This window comes from Pipra filicauda, unplaced genomic scaffold, assembly GCF_003945595.2.
Source record: "Pipra filicauda isolate LSUMZ 115617 unplaced genomic scaffold, ASM394559v2 scaffold65_size3143899_pilon, whole genome shotgun sequence".
Lineage (NCBI taxonomy): Eukaryota > Metazoa > Chordata > Aves > Passeriformes > Pipridae > Pipra > Pipra filicauda.
In genome coordinates this window covers 772,863-791,925 of record NW_024104820.1, presented here as the reverse complement: position 1 = coordinate 791,925, position 19,063 = coordinate 772,863, and the positions used below count along the sequence as shown (strand labels likewise).

At 37.2% G+C, this 19,063-nt stretch overlaps 1 protein-coding gene across 1 annotated transcript in view; it reads left to right on the top strand.

Annotated features, from left to right (window-relative positions):
- PLXDC2 (plexin domain containing 2) overlaps window positions 1-5,361 on the top strand; it is a 257,174-nt gene extending 251,813 nt beyond the window's left edge. The window contains exon 14 of the mRNA XM_027720564.2: window positions 2,403-5,361. Coding sequence (XP_027576365.1) covers window positions 2,403-2,519 — 117 coding nt within the window. The 3' untranslated portion in view covers window positions 2,520-5,361. The remainder of the gene's footprint in view (window positions 1-2,402) is intronic.
- Window positions 5,362-19,063: the final 13,702 nt, after the last annotated feature.

Genomic DNA, 19,063 nt, shown 5'->3' with positions numbered 1-19,063 from the left:
CTGAACTGCTTTGGTAACTGAAGGAGCTTTGTATTTCCCAACACCAGTCAAGTTACTTTTGATTTTATCTATTAAAGCTGTAATATTTTTACAGGTTTTGGGGGATTACACAAGGCAATGAATTGATAGTTTGCCATCACTCTCTTTTAAGACTGTCAACCACTTACATTACTCACATGCACATAAAGAAATTGAAATAAAACAATCACTAGGAAGGGAAAATCTCACCTCAGATGTGAAAAGAAACCACTGAAAACTGTAACTGTAATATTAAGAGGTGACCTTTGTGTCTGTTTCTTCATTTCTGGAAATACAACTCATGTTTATGTTGTATGACTTTGTATTATTAAAACTGGTGCACATCTGTTGCATAACTAATCATCTGGAAAGACCAATTAAAAAGAGTAGCACAAAATGGTAGATTTAGTTTCTATCAGCAACGTAGCAAGGAAGTAGTAACTAATCATAGGTACATCTTAAAATTAAATTAGGGAGCAATTTAGTAGATTAAAGCTCAGTTCATCCTTATAGGCTGCAGTTTGATACAGTTTCTAGTTATTTTTTTTGCTAGTTTTCCAGTGGGTTTTCATTTTCACTTTTCATTAGGGAGCTCTCAGTCAAATTCCTTTCTCATTTGTACCATTGTAAATCTAAAATAAATCCTTTATATTTAATTGAATTGTTATTGATTTTCTTTAGCAAGCCTAAGAACAGAATATGACCCTTTTTCTTTAGCAGTAACCAAACTGTCCTTCTTAATTTTGAAACCACATTGAATCAAGCTTAGGTGGAAAAAAGTCTCCAAAGTTTGAATAGACTAAGTTTTCTTATTAGGAAAAACACCCATTAAAGAAAACAGTGTTCTACCTTCCTACTTTGTGGGAAGTTGTTTCATTGAAAGGCCTGGGATTTTAAATTACCTGCCAAACAGAATTTAACTCTGGATGCCTCAAAAGTAACCTGATCCTGCAACAGGAGAAAAAGGAAGTAGTTGCTTTTATATTGTATCTTTCCGATAATGATCACTGAGGAACATTTTGTGCTGTACCGGCAGACAGATGTGTGTCTGTTGGTAACAAGATTCACTGAGATTTCTTTAGTGACTGCTGCCCCACAGCACCACGAGTCCCAGCCGCACCTCACAGCTGTGGCTGTGCTGTGGTCACCAACACCACCTCTTAGCAGCATGAAATATCCTTAGTAATTGAAAGGCAATCCAAATGGGGTGCTATGAGGACAGAAAATTGAATGCAGTGTTTATTTTCAGAGGAAAGATCATGAAGTAAAATTTTTAGATTTTGAACTGTTGATGAAAATATAGGCTGCAACTTATTTTCACTGTTTCTCCTCTCATTTTCCTGCAATGTTTCTATATAGGTTGCTGTATTTTCTAGCTCTCCTTCCAAGCAGATTGTAACTGTTGTCAGTAAAAAAAAAAAATATGTATCAGCATATTTGGCAGATAAAATTTTCAATAAAGAGTAATCATTTTAGGACAGCTTTTCTGCTCACTTCTTTTCTGCTATGAAGGAGTTTCCCTATTCTTCCTGAAAGCTGTTCCCTTTGACATTAATCTCAGAGTGGTCACCCAAAGTCTGAGCCTTACTGGACATTAATCAGTTCGAAAATACAGATTGTTTAAAGCACTTCTTCTTCCTAGAGACATCATAATAATACAGGAATTGTTTTATCTGCCCTAGAAAATAATTGTTTCTTTTGTCTTTTAGCTGTCTTTAAGGCAGTCATCAAAGATCCTAATGAAAATTGATTAGGACTCCTTAAGACTTTTGCACCCAAAGTTCTTAAGACTTTCAATTAAAAGTCTATGTGAATAACCAAAGTAAACAATCAAAGCTTCTATGTGAACAATCAAAGTAAACTACTCAAGTAGATATTATGGCACTTGAAACAGAAAGTCATTATTTTGACAGTTCTGCATAAACATGCCAGAATTTTGTCCTAAATAATTTTAAAATTACAGTCTCTGTCGTCTCAACTACACATTCTTCCATAGCGTAGAGTATGTTAGCAAATTCCTATGCAGAACTAAGAAGGAAGAGCATTGGACAGATCCTTTAGGGGGTAGTGGATCAGCAGTTCTTTATGTGACAAATCCAATAATCAAGTGGTTTAGACAGGAGCTATTTCATCCTCTTCACTGCTAAGAGTAGTGGTAATTATTTATGTCTTTAAGAACAGCCATCACTCACAGATTTAGAAAGAGAGATTAATTCCTCTGACTTCTGCTGCTGCTGAACTGTGCTTCTCTATTACTGTAACAACTACATGGAGTGGGTTTTAGTGTGAGAGATCAAAATTGTAGGACATTTTTAAATTTTTTTTAATTGTTTATTGTTGTACCCTTCATATTCTGAAAGTTTATTTTGTTGTTGCTGTTACAGCGACGTCCAAGCAGATGGCCAGCAATGAAATTCAGAAGAGGATCTGGACATCCTGCCTATGCTGAAGTGGAACCAGTCGGAGAAAAAGAAGGGTTCATCGTATCAGAGCAGTGCTAAAATTTCTGGGACAGAACACCAGTACTGGCCTACAGGTGTAAGACATTTACTTTGCCTCTCTTTAAAGAAAAGGAGCCCTAAGCTGCTGTAGCCTGATAGAAAGAAGATTTTGGATAAGCTTTGTCCAAGAAGAAAAACTATCTAAGATACCAGATTACTACTGCACAGTAGTTTTTGTTAGTGGACTGAGACACAATGGTTCATGCAGAACACTTGTCAGTGGACACCTACAGTATCAGAACTATGGCACAAGTGCCATATTATTGGCTTTAGGTGTGGGGATGCACAGTAATCAGAAGTATAATAAAGCTTTGGTGCACAAGAGTGTTGCCCTTTGGTTTAAGTGTTCTCTGTTATCTCAAAGACTGAGGGACAAATCTGTACTGTTTCAGTGCAAAGGGCACTGAATAGTGTTCACAGGTGATTGAGGATAGTATCTCAATGCAGGTAAAGAAGAAAAAAGGAACTTACCAATATTTCTATAAGCAGATGTGAAATATACACACTTTTCAATTCTAGATTAACCTACCCACCTAATTGAGCGAGTCACAATGTAAATGCTTTCTCCAGGAGTAGTACGTTTCTTGTACATTGCTGACAACAGAGAATTTTCACGGTGGTGAAATTATTTCCTGGGAGTTCACAGTGAAGTTGGGCTGATTTTCAGTTTCAGTGTTCACTAAAAAATGAATTATCAGATTTGTTTTAAGGGATATCTTTCATTTCTCAGCAGGAGACTGAAGTAAAGGCAACAGATCCTTTTAGCTGCCAGAGAGCTTATGGACCATTTCTTAGGCAATGTGATATGAAAAAATAAGATTTAAAATAAATGGGTTTCTATCCTTTGCCATTTCATTGTGAGTCATTACTGAGAAGCACCACAGACTTCAATGCACCCCTTTCAGAGATTCAGATACAAGTGTTATTGAACCCTGCTGATTCATACAGTGGTTTTGTTTAATGCACATAGTAGTTGCATAAATATATATATAAATATATTTTTTTTTATAGCTAACACAAGGCGGGTTCTTGTGACTGTTAAGACTGCATTTTTGTCATCCAGACAAAGGAAATGGATTGCATTACTGCATATTTCCACTGAGTTGTAAAATAATCCTTAATATTAGAATATTTTTATGTTGTGTAGGGAAGGTGGTTCATGTAGTTGCAGTGCCATAAACTTTCTGCCTATTGGAACCATTCTTTCTTTAATATCGACCCTTTCCCTCCCTGTATAGGGAAAGACAAGACTATAAATTCACACCATCAAAACCAGTTACTCCTTTCATGGAAGGGGTTAATATACACCAAGACCCAGAGCTTCCATGCGGAGTGGCAACCTAAATACTTTGATGATCTGGGCCTGGGCCACTAAACTATAAAATTCAGGTATTGTATGTATATTTCATGGCAGTGATTGACTACCAAATTTTTTACATACTGTGCAAGGCACTTGAATGATTTTAAAGTGAGGTATGCAACATTTGTGGGTTTTGTTCTCGAGCAGTTTAAAAAAGTTGTAGTTATCACCTTAACAGTACATTATTTACATTTCTTGTTGATGCTTGTATGGCCTAAATTTGATTACTTAATGATGTTTAAAAACAAACAAAAAAAAAGAGTCACAATTTTTACTTGTTTTTTTGTTTAGTAAATACTACAATACTATATTTTCTGTATTCTTTTATTTTGGGTAACACACTTCTATTTTCATCTGGTTTAAATCATCTAGCATGAGATTGAAACTGTTCAAAACCTAACTGGTATTAATCTGAAGGTACTAACAAACACATTGTCTTGAAGCCTGGTGTAAAGCCAGTGGCAAGTATTCATTTCAATTTGTGTGGGTCTGCTGAGCCCTGTTTCTAATAAGATGGGGTTAAATTGCAAGCTGTTAATTCTGATAGCAATAACCAAATGTATGCACATATATATGGTGACACATTTTTTATTAAATAAAAAGGTATCAGTGCACATCATTTAGGTACGTATTTGGTGTGCAATAATTATCATTAGTTTTTTTAGGAATGTTGGAGGTCATCAGCTAGGGTTCATTGGTCAAATGAAGCAACTGTAAAGCTTCTGGAATCCTATTTGGAAAAAAATTTATTTCAGAGCACATCTTGGCAAAATATACTAAGAAATTTACAAAAATCTACATAGAATTGCAATATATTCAAGGGACTTTTCATATAAGTAAGGAAGATTTATATTATTATGTGTTTACAGATCTGCAGTTCATCTGATTCACTCATATTTTTACCCATGTATGTAATACATGTCATGCAATAGAACTGGCAGAATATTTGTAACATGATTCGACAAATGCAACAACACTTTTAAAATCTGGTATTTTTATTAATTTTGTTTTAAGGCGCTCTTGCACACCTGAAGGATGTTTGTTAGTATTTGCAAACCAACTTATATATCATACTCCTTCATAAAATAATAGCAATTATTTTTTTCACTTTTTGTTCAGCTCACATTATTTGGTGGCAGATTTCACTGGTCTATGGGAAGCATCATAGTATACTTCTTTAGATTTTTGCCATGATGTTATATGCTATGGATTATAACATGAGGAGTTGCTGGGTTTATTGAATAAGACCGATAGGCATATGCTTACATCTGATGAGAACTGCTATCTGAAGAGAAAAACTCCTGCATACTAATGGGTGTATAGTGTCTCATTGGTGTCTGCTTTGATATATTCTGTGGTATGTTTTATTTATCCCAGTAGGCAAAAGTTAATTAAGTAATCTGTTGATGTTTTGTAATTCCATCTGGTTTTCTAATTTTTTAATTATTAAAATTGCCACATTAAAAATTATACAAACATTAATCTAGAGGTGTGATAAAATATTGAAATTAATTGAGAATCCTATTCTTGTATTTTTATAAAGCACCAGGTTAATTGATACAGACCAAAAAAGTGTTGCATAACCCTCTATCAGAAATCCAACTGAAATGTTATTCAACAATTCATAAAGAAATTTACATCCAAGTGTCTGAAACAGTGGCTTCACTAGCATTCCCACTGGTCCTTCATTTGAAACTAACTCAGAATATTTCATTTGTTTAAATGCTTGCTTATAGAGTCATTTATCCTAACAGTTACTTTAACTCTTAAACTTTCCTGTAAATTTATGTATCTAATGCTTGTAATTATTTCAAGATCTCCCCAAATTATTTCTTATTATTTTCCATTTAAGTGTCAAATGTTCCATAACACCTAACACTCTTATGCTTCAGCTCATCCTGTTTCAACAGAAATTGTTGGAAAAAAGACCCTAACATTTGCAAAATTGTATTCAGATGTTAAAAATTCTGGAACTGCTGAAGAAGTAGAATTGTAATTTCACTCCCATGTGCATACATATAATGATGCCATCTTATTTAATTGCCCACCATTTCTCAGCATGTCCTATGACGTATTGGAGAAAGAGAACAGAGATTGTTCATAACAAGCAGCTATTCCATATTTTTCTCCTCCTTGCTCGAGTTTTATTGCACTTTGTTACATATCATCCAAACCCTGCTCAGAAGACTTCTTTTTTTTCATGGTCTTTTCTTCTTTACCCATCAACATTATTATACTCAAGGGATGCATACACCTTGTTTTATTTCTGTTCTGAGCATTCCTGTGAAGGGAGTCAATTTTCCAGAGAACACCAGTGTGATACAGTTCTTTCTTTTCATATAATTGCTTTTCTCATTCTCTACAGCTTCTGCTACAAATGACATAGATATCTTGTAAGTATAAACCTACTTCAGTGCACCATTAGAAGTTACCTTCAGATCAAGTCCATTTTTACAAATAGTGTGTGTGCTGGAATTCTGGGGGAAAAGAAAATACATCACTGTATTTTAAAAATTATGGAAGCCAAGCTGAACAGAATATTTGACTTTGCAAACTTCACCATTTTTCCGTGGTCAACAGAGCTCAAATTCTAAAAAACTCATTACACTAGTGTCTGAGACAGCTGAGTAGTTGAAGCACTAGTTTGCCATCCAACTGTGGAAGCAATGGAAAAGGAAGTGATGATCCCGTTTGCCAGTGAGCAGGGAAGAGATTTTCTTTACAGAAGAGTAAGAAGTCTTCCAAGGGAAACATGAGAATATTTCTATATTCTCTTAGATAACCTCTTGAATAAGAATTGCAACATCCATTATTTTATTTGTAGAGAATCTCTAAATAAGATTCTACAAGCATTTGTCAGGAGCTGGCAGTTTTTCACAAAGTGGGTGGGTGAATAGAGCATTCAGTACCTTATGTTGGATCATGTTCCAGCTCATCATCAAAGGGAAATTTCATTTTGGGTGCATACAGTGGAGAAAGCAATGGCTACGTTATTATTTTCGGACACTAGCAATGAAACTTTGTATAAAAGATTAGGCATTCACCTAGAAGATATCTCAGCTGCAGAAAATCATAGTGCCTATGACCACAGTATTAGCCATTAGGAGAAGAACTGGAACACAGCACAAATTTGGCCTGGATCAACAGTTTTGCTTTCAGGGAATTTATTGCTTCCAGTGATGAGAAAGAATAGCAGCAAGCACTGTTGTCCACAGTAAGATCATTGGAATTCTTACACATGTGCCTCTGCCTTCTTGCAGAGAAATGCTTGAAGCTTGAAGCCTAAAAAAACTCCAGAATTAAATGTTACTGACCAACAATGCAGCATTAACCTTAATTTTCACTTTTTAGACAGAGATTTCAGGAGCTGACACCTGCTACTACTTTTCATTATGGATGTAATGCTAAGTTGGGTTTGAGTGTTGGATTTTTTGGAGAAGGAGAAGGGGAAGGGAAAAATGCAGAAGTGAAGGGAAGGGTGTCGATATTCCCAGATGCTCTAGAGGTACAGCAAGAAACCTTATGTACAGCCTTGAGAGCATTGATACTGTGTGCCAGAGGCACTGAATGAGAACACATGAAGTCTTCCTTCATGTCCATCTCCATCATTTAAAAATCAGAAGTATCATCAGAACCACTGACTTCTGTCTAAATCTACAGGAGTCCATATTTTACCTCATGGATGGTTTGTGTCACTCGTCAGGGAAAAGAAGCTTGAACCACAGGTAGCATTTTGAGGTGGAACAGTGTGCTAGTAGTGTTTTAACAGAAGTCAAATATGGCAAAGCAGGATGCAGCTTGCATGGAACTGAAAGGAACAAATGAGTTTAATTTTATCCAGAGCAGCCAATATCCCTGCTGTTGGAGAACTCATAAAATATTCAAGTCTGTGGACTGAATGGCCTTGATTTAAACAATATCATAAATCTAAAGCTGTCCTTTAACTATCAGTTTATTGTCAAAACCTAGGAGATTTTCTTGACTTCTTAATTTTTTATGGAGAAAAAAACATTTGAGGATGCCAAGTAGAATAAAGTATCCACCTGACAAGGCAAAGAGTCTTATCTCCCGACACAGTTCTTTCCCAGCCAGAATGGTTGCTCTCCTGTGCACAGCTCTTTTTAGTGGGTCTCATGCTGACTCCACAGTCTTTCTCAGGACATTTCATGCATTTCAACGCAATTCTCTCTCTTGTGAGATTTTTCAATACCTATCTCCTGCCTCACTTTTTGATTCTTCAGTTCTTCACCTCTGACCTAACTCTACATTTTCACTACTTTGTTTTTTTGCACTCCTCTAAACCCTGAATGATGTGTCAACATGACCACTTTCAGTGTCACTCAAAACAAGCCTCAATCTGAAAAACACTCCCCTTGATTTTTCCTCTGTATGTGGGTTCTTGTCCACAGAACTATCTGAAGGTAGATTTTCCTATTATTGACTGAATTCTGTCCCCATGAGTCAGCAAGCTAAATGCTGAGTCTGTTGGAAACTTTTTGTTTAGACATTTTGGTCAAACAAACTACTGGTTTCTTCAGAGGAAAAGTTGTCCCAGATAATTTTTTTAAAGCAGCAAAAGGACTTTAGAAGACAGACCTCAAGACATTACTCTTAATTACATCCATTTAACTAAGCAGATAATTTTACTCAATTAATTAATATAGATGCCTGTTGTCTCTGTAGTCTCTTTGGGAAGATAGTGTTCAGGGATGTTAATTAAACTCTTCCCATGCAGTTTGCATTATTTCCTTTGGCATAGCTCTCACTTGAAAAACAAAAAGTGCTATTAATTGCTAATGTTAGCTTGAAAGAAATTTCGTTTATTGACTGTTTGGATGGCACAATGTTTCCTCAGACATTTAGAAGCTATTAGTAAAAAATATCACTTTTGGCTGTCCAGCTTGTTTGGACTGCTGGTTTTATTACTAGATCCTTTTTTTTTTTTTCAATAACAGTTTTAAATTTTTTTGGGGGAGGTACCAACAAATACTGTAATCTGATTTTCACATTTGAGTACACATCAGCCATGGCGTCCTTTATCTAAGCTTTTCACCTTAAAACTTTCCAGCTCTGCCTTGCCTATGAGGACATCAGGATTGCATCACAACTACACACCCCTGTTTTAGTGACAAGATGAAGCTTTCCAAAACAAAATGGTGTGCCTTTTGTAGATATGTGGGCATTTTCACAATGGCCTGTTTCCAGAAGGAATCCTCTTCCTAGAGAGATGAGTCTGGCAGTGTAGGTTACAGAGTGTGACTGAAAATAACTAACTCTGTAAAACATAAGCCATGCATAGCTGTGCTATCACTGGATGAAATCACCTCCAACACTCTCTGGCTCCCAGCCTGGCGTCTCACCCAGGCCACAAAGGGCTCCAGCAAGGGCTGTGGGAAGGATGTGGACAGAATGAGGGCAGGGCAGGGGATGCTTGAAGGACTGCAGGTGCCATTCCTGCTTGGAAAGCAAAGAGGCAGTGGGCACCTCGCTAAGGCTTACATGCTCCAGAAAAAGGGGGTGACTTTGTGGCAGCCTCTGCCTTAATGCTGAGCATGAGCAAAGGATCTCCTCAGCAGCCCCCCCGGGGCATTGCTGCGGAGTTAGCATGGCCTTTGCTCTGCTCATGACAGCCCCCTGCAGCCATGCACACACACGCTTGCACCCTCTCACACTCCTTCCAGTTGCTGTCAACCATGCATTTTGCATTTCAAGTATTTTCTCAGAGCAAGAGCACTCTGTTACCAGAAAAGATGACACAAGTCATTTCACTCTGTATCTCTGCAGCACCACTGTGCTTTCTGAGAGGGTTGCCTGACAGATCTCCCAGTACTCTGTACTACTCCTCCAAAGTGTGGGTGAGCATATCATTGAAAGGTGACAAGTGCTCAGGGGTTGTCTTGGCCTGCAGATTTATGCCTGGAGGCAACCATGCATGACGGGGAACTTGGAGAGAGATTACAATCTATTAGATAAGATCAGACATCCAAAAATTTAGCTAAGCATGTAAATTTTCTTGTAATTTTTCCTGAAGTGACTTTGGTATGTAAATATGCTTGACACAGATGACCAGCATTGGCTGAGTTATCCTACACGGCAGTGACTTTAAGGGATAGAACAATGAGGGGCTCGTGACATATCTTTAGCAGTTGCCAAGAGCAATGTTCACGGTGCAGGGCTTGGAAACTGCTTCCACCTACATTTAGTGATAATGGAGATGTCTGACCCCTCTTAGGGACTAAGCTTAGCAGTTTGATCATTCGACCATGAGGTTATAGATGCAGTGCTTGGTTGGAGAGGCATGTGAAGTCTTGTTATCCAGGAGAGACCCCAAATGGTGGTATACACATTAAGCTTCCTCAAACCCTTTTTTAGAAGCTGTCCATGACTCTGGTGCAGAAAAGATGCAAGATTCTGTGGCCCCAAAGGAGTGAGTGACCAGAGCATGGGATTAGTCAGTGCCCAACTAAAGGTCTCTGTTAAGGGATAAAAGTGTGTTGGGCACTGGATTCTTATCTAGAGGTGTCATTTGAACTTACAGAAGTAACAAGGAGTCTCAGGTTGTGTCTTTGCCTCTATACACTTAAATCAAGGATGCTGGATTCCCACAATCAGTAAGACATACACTGCTATTTTACTAGCGACAGACTGGATATAAAACACCCTTGCCCCTTTATGTTATGTCATTTTTTCAACCTCATCCTCAGGAATCCGGTCCACCAGTATTTGGATTTAGGTATACATTTGCTTGAGAACATTTTCTTGGGAATTTAATTCCTGGAGTTGATGTGGAAAAACTCTGCATTGCTGTACACTGTTCTCTGACGTGCTAGGTGCCTTAGGAGTGAGGACAGGTAAAGCATTACTGCAGGATGCTGAGGTACCTGTGATGAGCATCACTAGGAATAAAGAACACACAGACATAAACACAAAAAGAAAAGCCAAACTTTTCTCTCTGCTGCAGAACAGGAAATCCTGAGCAAGACAGTAATGAAATCAGATGAACCCTTCACTGCAGAAGCAATGAAGTGCTTTGTGGAGGCTAGTCTAGCTGTCATCTATTCTAATGGTTTAGCACACTCACCTTGTACTTTGGGAACTAAATGATGTATGGAGTTTTATTTGTCTAGTCTATATCTTCTCTCCAGCCACTGCCTATTGCAGATTAGAAATGTGTCAGCTTTTCCACTGCTAAGATAATGTATACACAAACCCAAGTTTTATAGACACAGTTGTTTTAGTAAAAGTTCTATCAGTTGTCTCTCTATTGAATAAGCAATGATGCTTTGGCTTTGAGAGAAACTCTGAGCCCTGTGTTTTTGATCCTTCTTTCTTCCTGCAGTGGATATTAATAGTTGTACAGCATGTAGAGAGCTTGGCTGAAGTCCTGCAAATGAGTCTCAATTGTTACATAAGATAATGGGAAAAGAATGAGCAACACATAGGAGGAGAAAAACAATACTCCTCACCATATCTAATAAAACCCAAATATTTTCAAGAAAATTGTTGTGTAATGATTCTGAGTATTAAACAGAGGTACATTTGATCTGAATAAAGGAGTCATTTTCTATGAAGTTATAATCATAGTCAGTAGCCCAAAGAAGGCAAACCTTTTTCACTGAGTTTCAAAATATGAATGTCTACCTGGATTAGTGTGTGATAGCATTAGTGTTTCCCTTGCTGAAGGCAAGGGATGTTTCCCATCCTGTAGGATGTCACTCTATTCTGTTGTTTATTATCAGTGAAAGCATTTCAGATGTTTTGAAAATAGTATTCTATATTTAATTTATTTAATCTTTGATAGCAACACTAAATCTACTGCAAATGTTTCAAATATTTTAAGTAAACATTTATCAGTGGCATACAAATCCTAAAAAACCCTTATAGGTAAAAATCCAAAACACAGGTGTCTTTTTACACTTGTTGCTAAAAAATTTCAGAGGGAGGAGGACAAAAAGTGAGTGATATTTAAATACACTGGCAAGAAGTTTTCTTCATTAATCAACCCACTGACCAAATGACTGAATGAAGAGCATCATGGAGAGTTAAATCCAATAATGGCTATATTTGTGTCAAAGGTTTAGTTCCCTCCTACTCACATTAAATTGGGGTATGGAAACCATTAAGAGTCATCAGGTACTGAAGTCCCCAAAAACGGAGTCCTTCAGCTGACTGGCACCTCCTAGGGAGGCAAAGGGATGCCCACCTGCAGAGAAAGAGGAGATTAATGGTACATCCAGACATGATATTGAAACCTGTGAATACCCAGATCAGTTTACACATTGTGCTATTTGCTGCTTTCTTCCTTTAGAGCAGATACAGCAGCTATGGCAACCTGCAGGATGGATTTCCCTCTACCTCTACACAGCAGCCAGTCTTGTTGAAGTCCATTTCTAACAAAAACTCCAACCAAACCAAAAAAAAGAAATCACAGTTAATATTATAAAGCACCTGAAAGGAAAGATTTATGAAAAAATATTTAACACAATGATTATCCAAAGGGCTGGAGAGTGTATGCTGGTAGATTTGAAATGAGAATTATGGAGTGACATTAGCATGGCTTTCTTGAAAATAAAAAGCAGATTAAGCATCGGTATCAGAGAAACATTACAGCCTAAGTGGAACTAATACCATGAAATAGTGCTCGTAAATATAAGTGCTGCTTTAGCTGCTGCTCTTTCTTTTTCCTTTAAGGGGTTATGTAATGCAATACACGACTTCATTCGGGATGTTAATTTGTGTCATGCTCATATATGACTTTGGCAGAGACACAGTCTCTTAGAGAAGAACATTGCCAGTAACCAATAAAGATCTCTGCATTAAAAGGGAAAACAGAAATCCAGCTTACACAGGGAATTTCTGACCTGATGGCTGTTCAAACAAACATCAATGAAGGAGCAGGTTGCTCTGGAAATGAGCACAGTGACTGCCAGTTGGTGAGCTGCTCACAGGAAGCTTGACCAGGGAAGCAGCTGACAGCTCGTAACTGATGTGGGCAAAGGCAAGAGGCTGGGCTTCAGGGGCAGGGGATACAAGCCACTAGTTTGCCTCCCTCACACGTACAGCACAACAGAGGCCATTTGCCACCTCTGCTCTTGTCACAACAGAGACTGAAACCTAGAAGGCATAAAATGTGCTCTTCCCACACACCATCATTTCTAGTGGTAGTGGTTTTACCCCACTTCGTCACTGATAAACCCATGATAAATGGCCATGCAAACTCCAGTTCCTGTTCACAACAATTAGGATTTACCACGGCAAGATTTGAATTCCTGGTGTGTTTCTAGTATCAACTTTATTGGCATAGCAGTGGGAAAAGAGAACAACAGGAAGCAGAGTAACCATGCACAGAGAAAGCACAACAAAACTCGCCTTTCCAGTAGAAAGAGATGGAGGTGAATTTCCCACCTATTTACAGTTTCTTTTCTCTGTTTTTCAGTATTAAATAGCACAGAAATGCTCAATTAGATAAAATTCCCAATGTGAAATTTCATATGTCCTTAGGCTTCTTCGTAGGGCTGAATGGACAGTAACACAAGTGAAGACAAAACCATAAGTTATTCTTGTACCTGAAATACTCTAAAACCTCAAGAAAACAATTTAAAATGCACACATGAAAGAAAGCACTGTAGTTTTTTTTTAAATCCATATATTGAGTGATCTCCTAACATCAAGTCAGCATAGCCTCAGCTTGGTGTGTTGCAAGCACCCTGCATCACATACCCAGCTACCTCATGTCTATCTGAATTGAAACATGGACAAAGGAAGCTCCTATCTGCTCATCTCTTACCATGGAGCAACTGTAACTGAGTCCATTATAGCTGTAAGTTTATTTCCTTTGTTTTATTTACAAACTGCAAAACATAACTTTATTTCTGGAGTGCTATCAAGAGCTTCCAGGATTTAGAAGAGTTTTGCAGGTGAGCAAGTTAAAGTGGGAGTATGGACAGGAATGCACACCAGAGAAATGTGGGTAGAAACACCAGGAGAGAGAAGTGTCTGATTCTCTATCAGGCTCAAAAGTCCAAGTGTAATTTAAACAACTGCAAAAGTGAGTATTTTCCATTTCCATCCTTGCAGATGTGCCAGGAGGTAATGAGATCTCTGTACAGGGCAACAACCCTGGGAGGAATCCTGAAGTACTGGCCCCAGGCAGAGCCAGGCTTTCAAGACCCATTCGTAATGCATTTTAATGTTAATAACTCAAGCAGCTCTGATTCCAAACATTGTAATCTAAGGGCTAGTCTTTTAGCTCAACATAAATCCTTATAAGATTTCCCTAGTTTTGAGCAGAAAAAAATCACTTTATTTTCACTACTCTCAAATAAAACCCAAAACTCGACATTGCCAATTTAATTTTGTCAAAATGGTAATGAGTCCAAGATAGTTAATACTTGAATGGGGATCCATATTGCAGCATTGGGTATTGCAGAAGTTGTTTCCAAACTGTAGGCAATAATCAGGGTACAAAAAATAAATGGGAAGCTGGACTTCTAATGCTCCAGGACTACTGCACTGATGGCAAATGGGAATTAAAAAAAGTAATCTTCTTTCTCATTTCAATGGAACTGGAAGTGAAATAATGCATCTGGCCTTTAGATTAATAAGAAATAGAGCAAAGAAAATGCTGGATTCATTTAGGGAGTTACAGATAGCTAAATAAATTTCTAAATTAGTTATCTTACCATAAAATGGGATCTCTCACTTTAGTGAAATGGAACACAAGGGAAGAAATTTATCTGAGAGGAATTCAGTGTAAGCTCTTGAACTTAGTAAAAGTTTCTGGAAAAAAAATTAGTTGAAATTAACTTCTAAGTCTACTAATTTAAAATACATCAATAAAAATTATACTTAGTTTCTTCCCCAAAAGGTGCAGAGCATACCAGGAAAAATTCATATTCATAACAGGCTCACATCATGGATGAATATGACCATCAGTTATGATGCCAGCTTAAATGAGATGTGGTGATCCACATATTTGAGGCTCTGAACCAGCAGCTTGACAAGAAAAAACAAAATAAAATAAAATAAAATTGTCTTTGTAAATTATAATCCTGAACTAATACAGAGTCATAATACAAAGTGTCGGGTAACAGAGTATCCATATATTTTGTATGGTAATTCCAAACATAATTATTTAGTTTTAAGGGATATGAATTTAATTGTATTTTTGACCAAGTATTACCCTGGAAAAATCATTGCTGGACCTTGAAGGTCTGTGTGGCTGTTTTCCTCCTATACATCAGCTCCACTAATGCAGGTCACATTAGGCTAAATGTTGATGTTAGAGGTCTGGGCAGCCACATTTTTTTTCGTTTTCTGCCTTGAGTAATACCTGTGCATTTTGATTGCCCTCAGCGGATTTGCTCCCATCTAGCACTTGTCCAGGGACTGAGCTGCAGGAAACAATCTGCTGATGAGGTGTGAGCAGGGGTATATTCCAGCTTGTTCACTCTTATTGCCTTGACAAATTGTGCTGCCTGGAGCACAGCGATTATTACAAGCACATCCTACTTAATCATATATATTATTACATAGATGAGTTAAACATGGAAACAAATATAATTAATAAGAAGAGGTTATTTTTATATAAGACCTTATTATGACCCAGCCTTACACAAAAAAAAAAACCAGGAAAAGCATTGTACACTGTTAATAAGATTTTCAGACAAACAGAATTAACTGGTACATCCTGATGATCCAGTGCGAGTGAACCACTCGAGTCTAACAAATGTGTGGACATGTTCACTTTATCTGTTCACTTTTATAATAAGTGGACATGTCAGGTTGAGCATTTCATGGTGATTATGTATTGCAATTCTCAGGTGACTGAAGTCGTGGGGCCCTTAGTGTCATATCTTTTAAAACTGCCAGGTTTGTTATAAGTAGGGCCTCTTACTTCCCTGAATGATACGAGGCCCAGAAGATACAATGAGTTGAATACCCCAGATTCACACATGTATTGTCCAATAGAAGCTAAGCACTTTGCAGCATTGGGTTAACTGGTGGGTAAAAAATACAATACATGTGTACTGATGTAGAATTTGGTCTTGGTATTAAACAAAACTTGCCATGTGTTCTCCTTCCAATACAAAAGAGAATGAGAGGGACACAGTTGCAGTGGATGCTGCAAGACATTTGCCTCCATGCACACCTTTCAGTTCTACTGCAATACATTTTTCTATTCATGGTCGTTAGTGGTCATAACCACTCTCAGTGGTTCGTGCTGTTGCCACTAGCTGTGATTAAGTTTGGGGCGTAGCAGGCTTTTTTTTGATTGCTATGGACTGTTCGGCTCGGGAAATTTGGCTTTTCTCTCAAGTTTATTTAATAGTTACTGTGATTGAGCTATTGCAGACATGTTGATGATTTTTATTCTTTCTACCATAGGCCTTCACTCATTCCAGCTCTCCTAAAACAAAATCAAAACATTAGCATTTTTCAGAAAAGATAATATTTGTGATTGCTAGAATAGAAATGCCCAAAATTCCTACGGAAAATTTTTTCAAAAGCTTTTGCTAAATTTTGAGAGTGAAAAAAAAAACCAACTCGGAGCTTTCAGTTTTGACTCAGCTTCACACCCAACAAAACCAAAGAACTAGTATGCAAATACTTATGTCAGTGATTTATATTATCCCAGCTATCACTGGTTCATACTCTAAAAAACTAAATTGACATAAAAATTCCACATGAGATGAAAGACAGTTCTTATGCTCTCCTGACTGCTAGTTGATGGCATATCTCAGCTAACAAAAAGGAGTTTTACAGTAATCTTTATCAACAGCATATCTTAGCTGTGCAAGTGCAACTGGTTGTAACTTACAAAACAAATATTCCCCCTCGTACTTTGATTCTTAAGAATTTTATTCTTACTTTGAGCCTTCTGTGTCTTTGTCATTTTTGCTGGTTTTGTAAGGGTCAATACCACTGGGCATGGTGCAGGGAAACAGCGGGAATTGGGAGGGAAGGAGTTCATTGATTTACTAATGACACATAATTACCCAGGATATGTGCAGTTATTCTGAACTACACATTCAGCATTGAATCAGGTAAGTAACATGAGACACACACAAAATAAACACCAAATTTGTAACACACATATAGCTAATCCCCAAGGTGTGAGTCCCTCCCTTTTGCACTCATGCCTCTTTTCAAGATGACACTTTTTCTGGACAATTTCTTCATAATCCCCAGGCTACTGTTTAATCAGGGTAAGGGAGCCTTAAGTAAACTCTGCCATTATTAGTTTCCTGTTTGTGTTGTCAGTTTTAGGGCAAACATCCTCTCTGAACAGAAAAGTTTTGACACTATTCCCTTGCAAGGTTTAGGTTCACATACCTACTAGACCATCTGTTGTCATCTGGGACACGTAATCAAGAGAAGACAGTGCAGATTTTCTGACACTGATGGTATTATTATTGTACCCTGAGCACTAAAATACCTTTAAAGTGTTAGAACTGAGACCCTAAAATATATCAGTTTAGCTTGATGTCAAGCAAGAAAGGGTGCTAGGTGCAGAGATTAAAAGAAGGTGTCCCAAGGGACATCAGACTTAGTGTTAAAATCAGAAAATGGACCATAGTCCCTAAATTCCATTCTAAAAGGCCAGTAACACAATAATCTTTTCTCCCTTTACTCTCTTGTGCTATGAATGCAATGGTTTTACAATTCATACATTCAGTAAAACTTTTTTTTATCCAAATACAATGGTACAATTAATTTTTTATTTAATTGAAAAATAGTTACTTCCTAAATCATGCATATTGTAGACATCATACACTTGTTATTCAGAGTAGGATCAGCCTCCATTATTCTGCAAAAAGTTGGTTACCAATGCCATGGGAATATTATTAATTGAAATTTGTATGACTATTGATTTAGCACAGGAAAAATAGAAGTCAGTTGGCATGTTAAATTTCCTGATGTAGGAAAGTTTAGCAATGTTTCTAGTGACCAGATATACCTCCAGCCAGAAGAATTTAAAGCTCATAGAGCCATAAGATTCTTCATTACATTTTTTTTTTTTTTTTTTAGTTTCTCAGACTTGTGTTTAAAGTCTTGGTGCCATATTGTGAAACAACCAACTGAAGGCTGAAACTAAAACTTGAGCTAGTCACTTTAAAAACAAAATCAAAATTACTTCTAGCTCTAAAATCTTTCAATATATTTTTTAGGTATGTTATACATAAAGCTACAACAGCCAAAGCAAGGCAGTCTTGATTGTTACACTAACGAAATGAAGGATAGTGCTAATTTATGGCGGTTTTTTTCCAGTTCACTAAGTCTATATAACAGAAAAATGTTCTGTATAACAGAACAATGGTTCCCCTGTTATTATACAAACTTTTTAATATGTCTGCTTTATTTTTCTGTTTTCCTTCATGCTGTTTTCAGAATTCTATATAAGGATTAGGACAATGTAAAATAATGTATCATTCTTAACCTTCAGTTTCAGAGGAAGATGGAGATTTCATGTCATGGCTGCTATAAAATGATGATTCATTTAAATTCAATCATATGTATGTTGTAATACAGATTTTTTTTTTATAGCTTTCTGCAGGCGTCTGCTAGAAGATTTATGGTGTGTGCTATACTATTTTCCAGTCCTTCAAAGTTCTAATGTTAAAAACTTTCTGACCTTTAAAAAGCCAAATTTGAGGGTTTATTGACACTTTGTCATTTCAGTTCATCATTGTTCCCATACTCATCACTATCCTTCTTCTGGAAATACCTACATGGGTGTGAAAATGGTAGCCAAGGTTATTTCACTTCTGAATGTCCTTCACACACATATTTATAACTCTTCCAGAATGCCAGGGAATTTTCTTTGCACTACAGTGTTGTTCCTTTCTTCTCCCTCAGGTGCTTCACACATTCATACATCTTGATGTTGGCTGAGAAGTTCAGGAGGCACAGTCAGTCCCTTATTGTACAGAAAGTGTGTGGCTAATGATCTGAATTGTGTACATGTTTCTCTCATGGAGCCTTGTTTGCAGCCTGTCCAAATGTGATTGCTGATTGGTTTGCATTCCAATTTATGTGATTGCTGATAGCACAGGTACAGCATGGTGTAAATGTCTGTTACAGCCAAATGCTTGATGATTTAGCATGAAGTTAAGAACTGTGTATGTCTTGGAAGAAGAAAACAGCGCAAATCAAATCAGTTTAATGTTCAAGCTAGCCATTC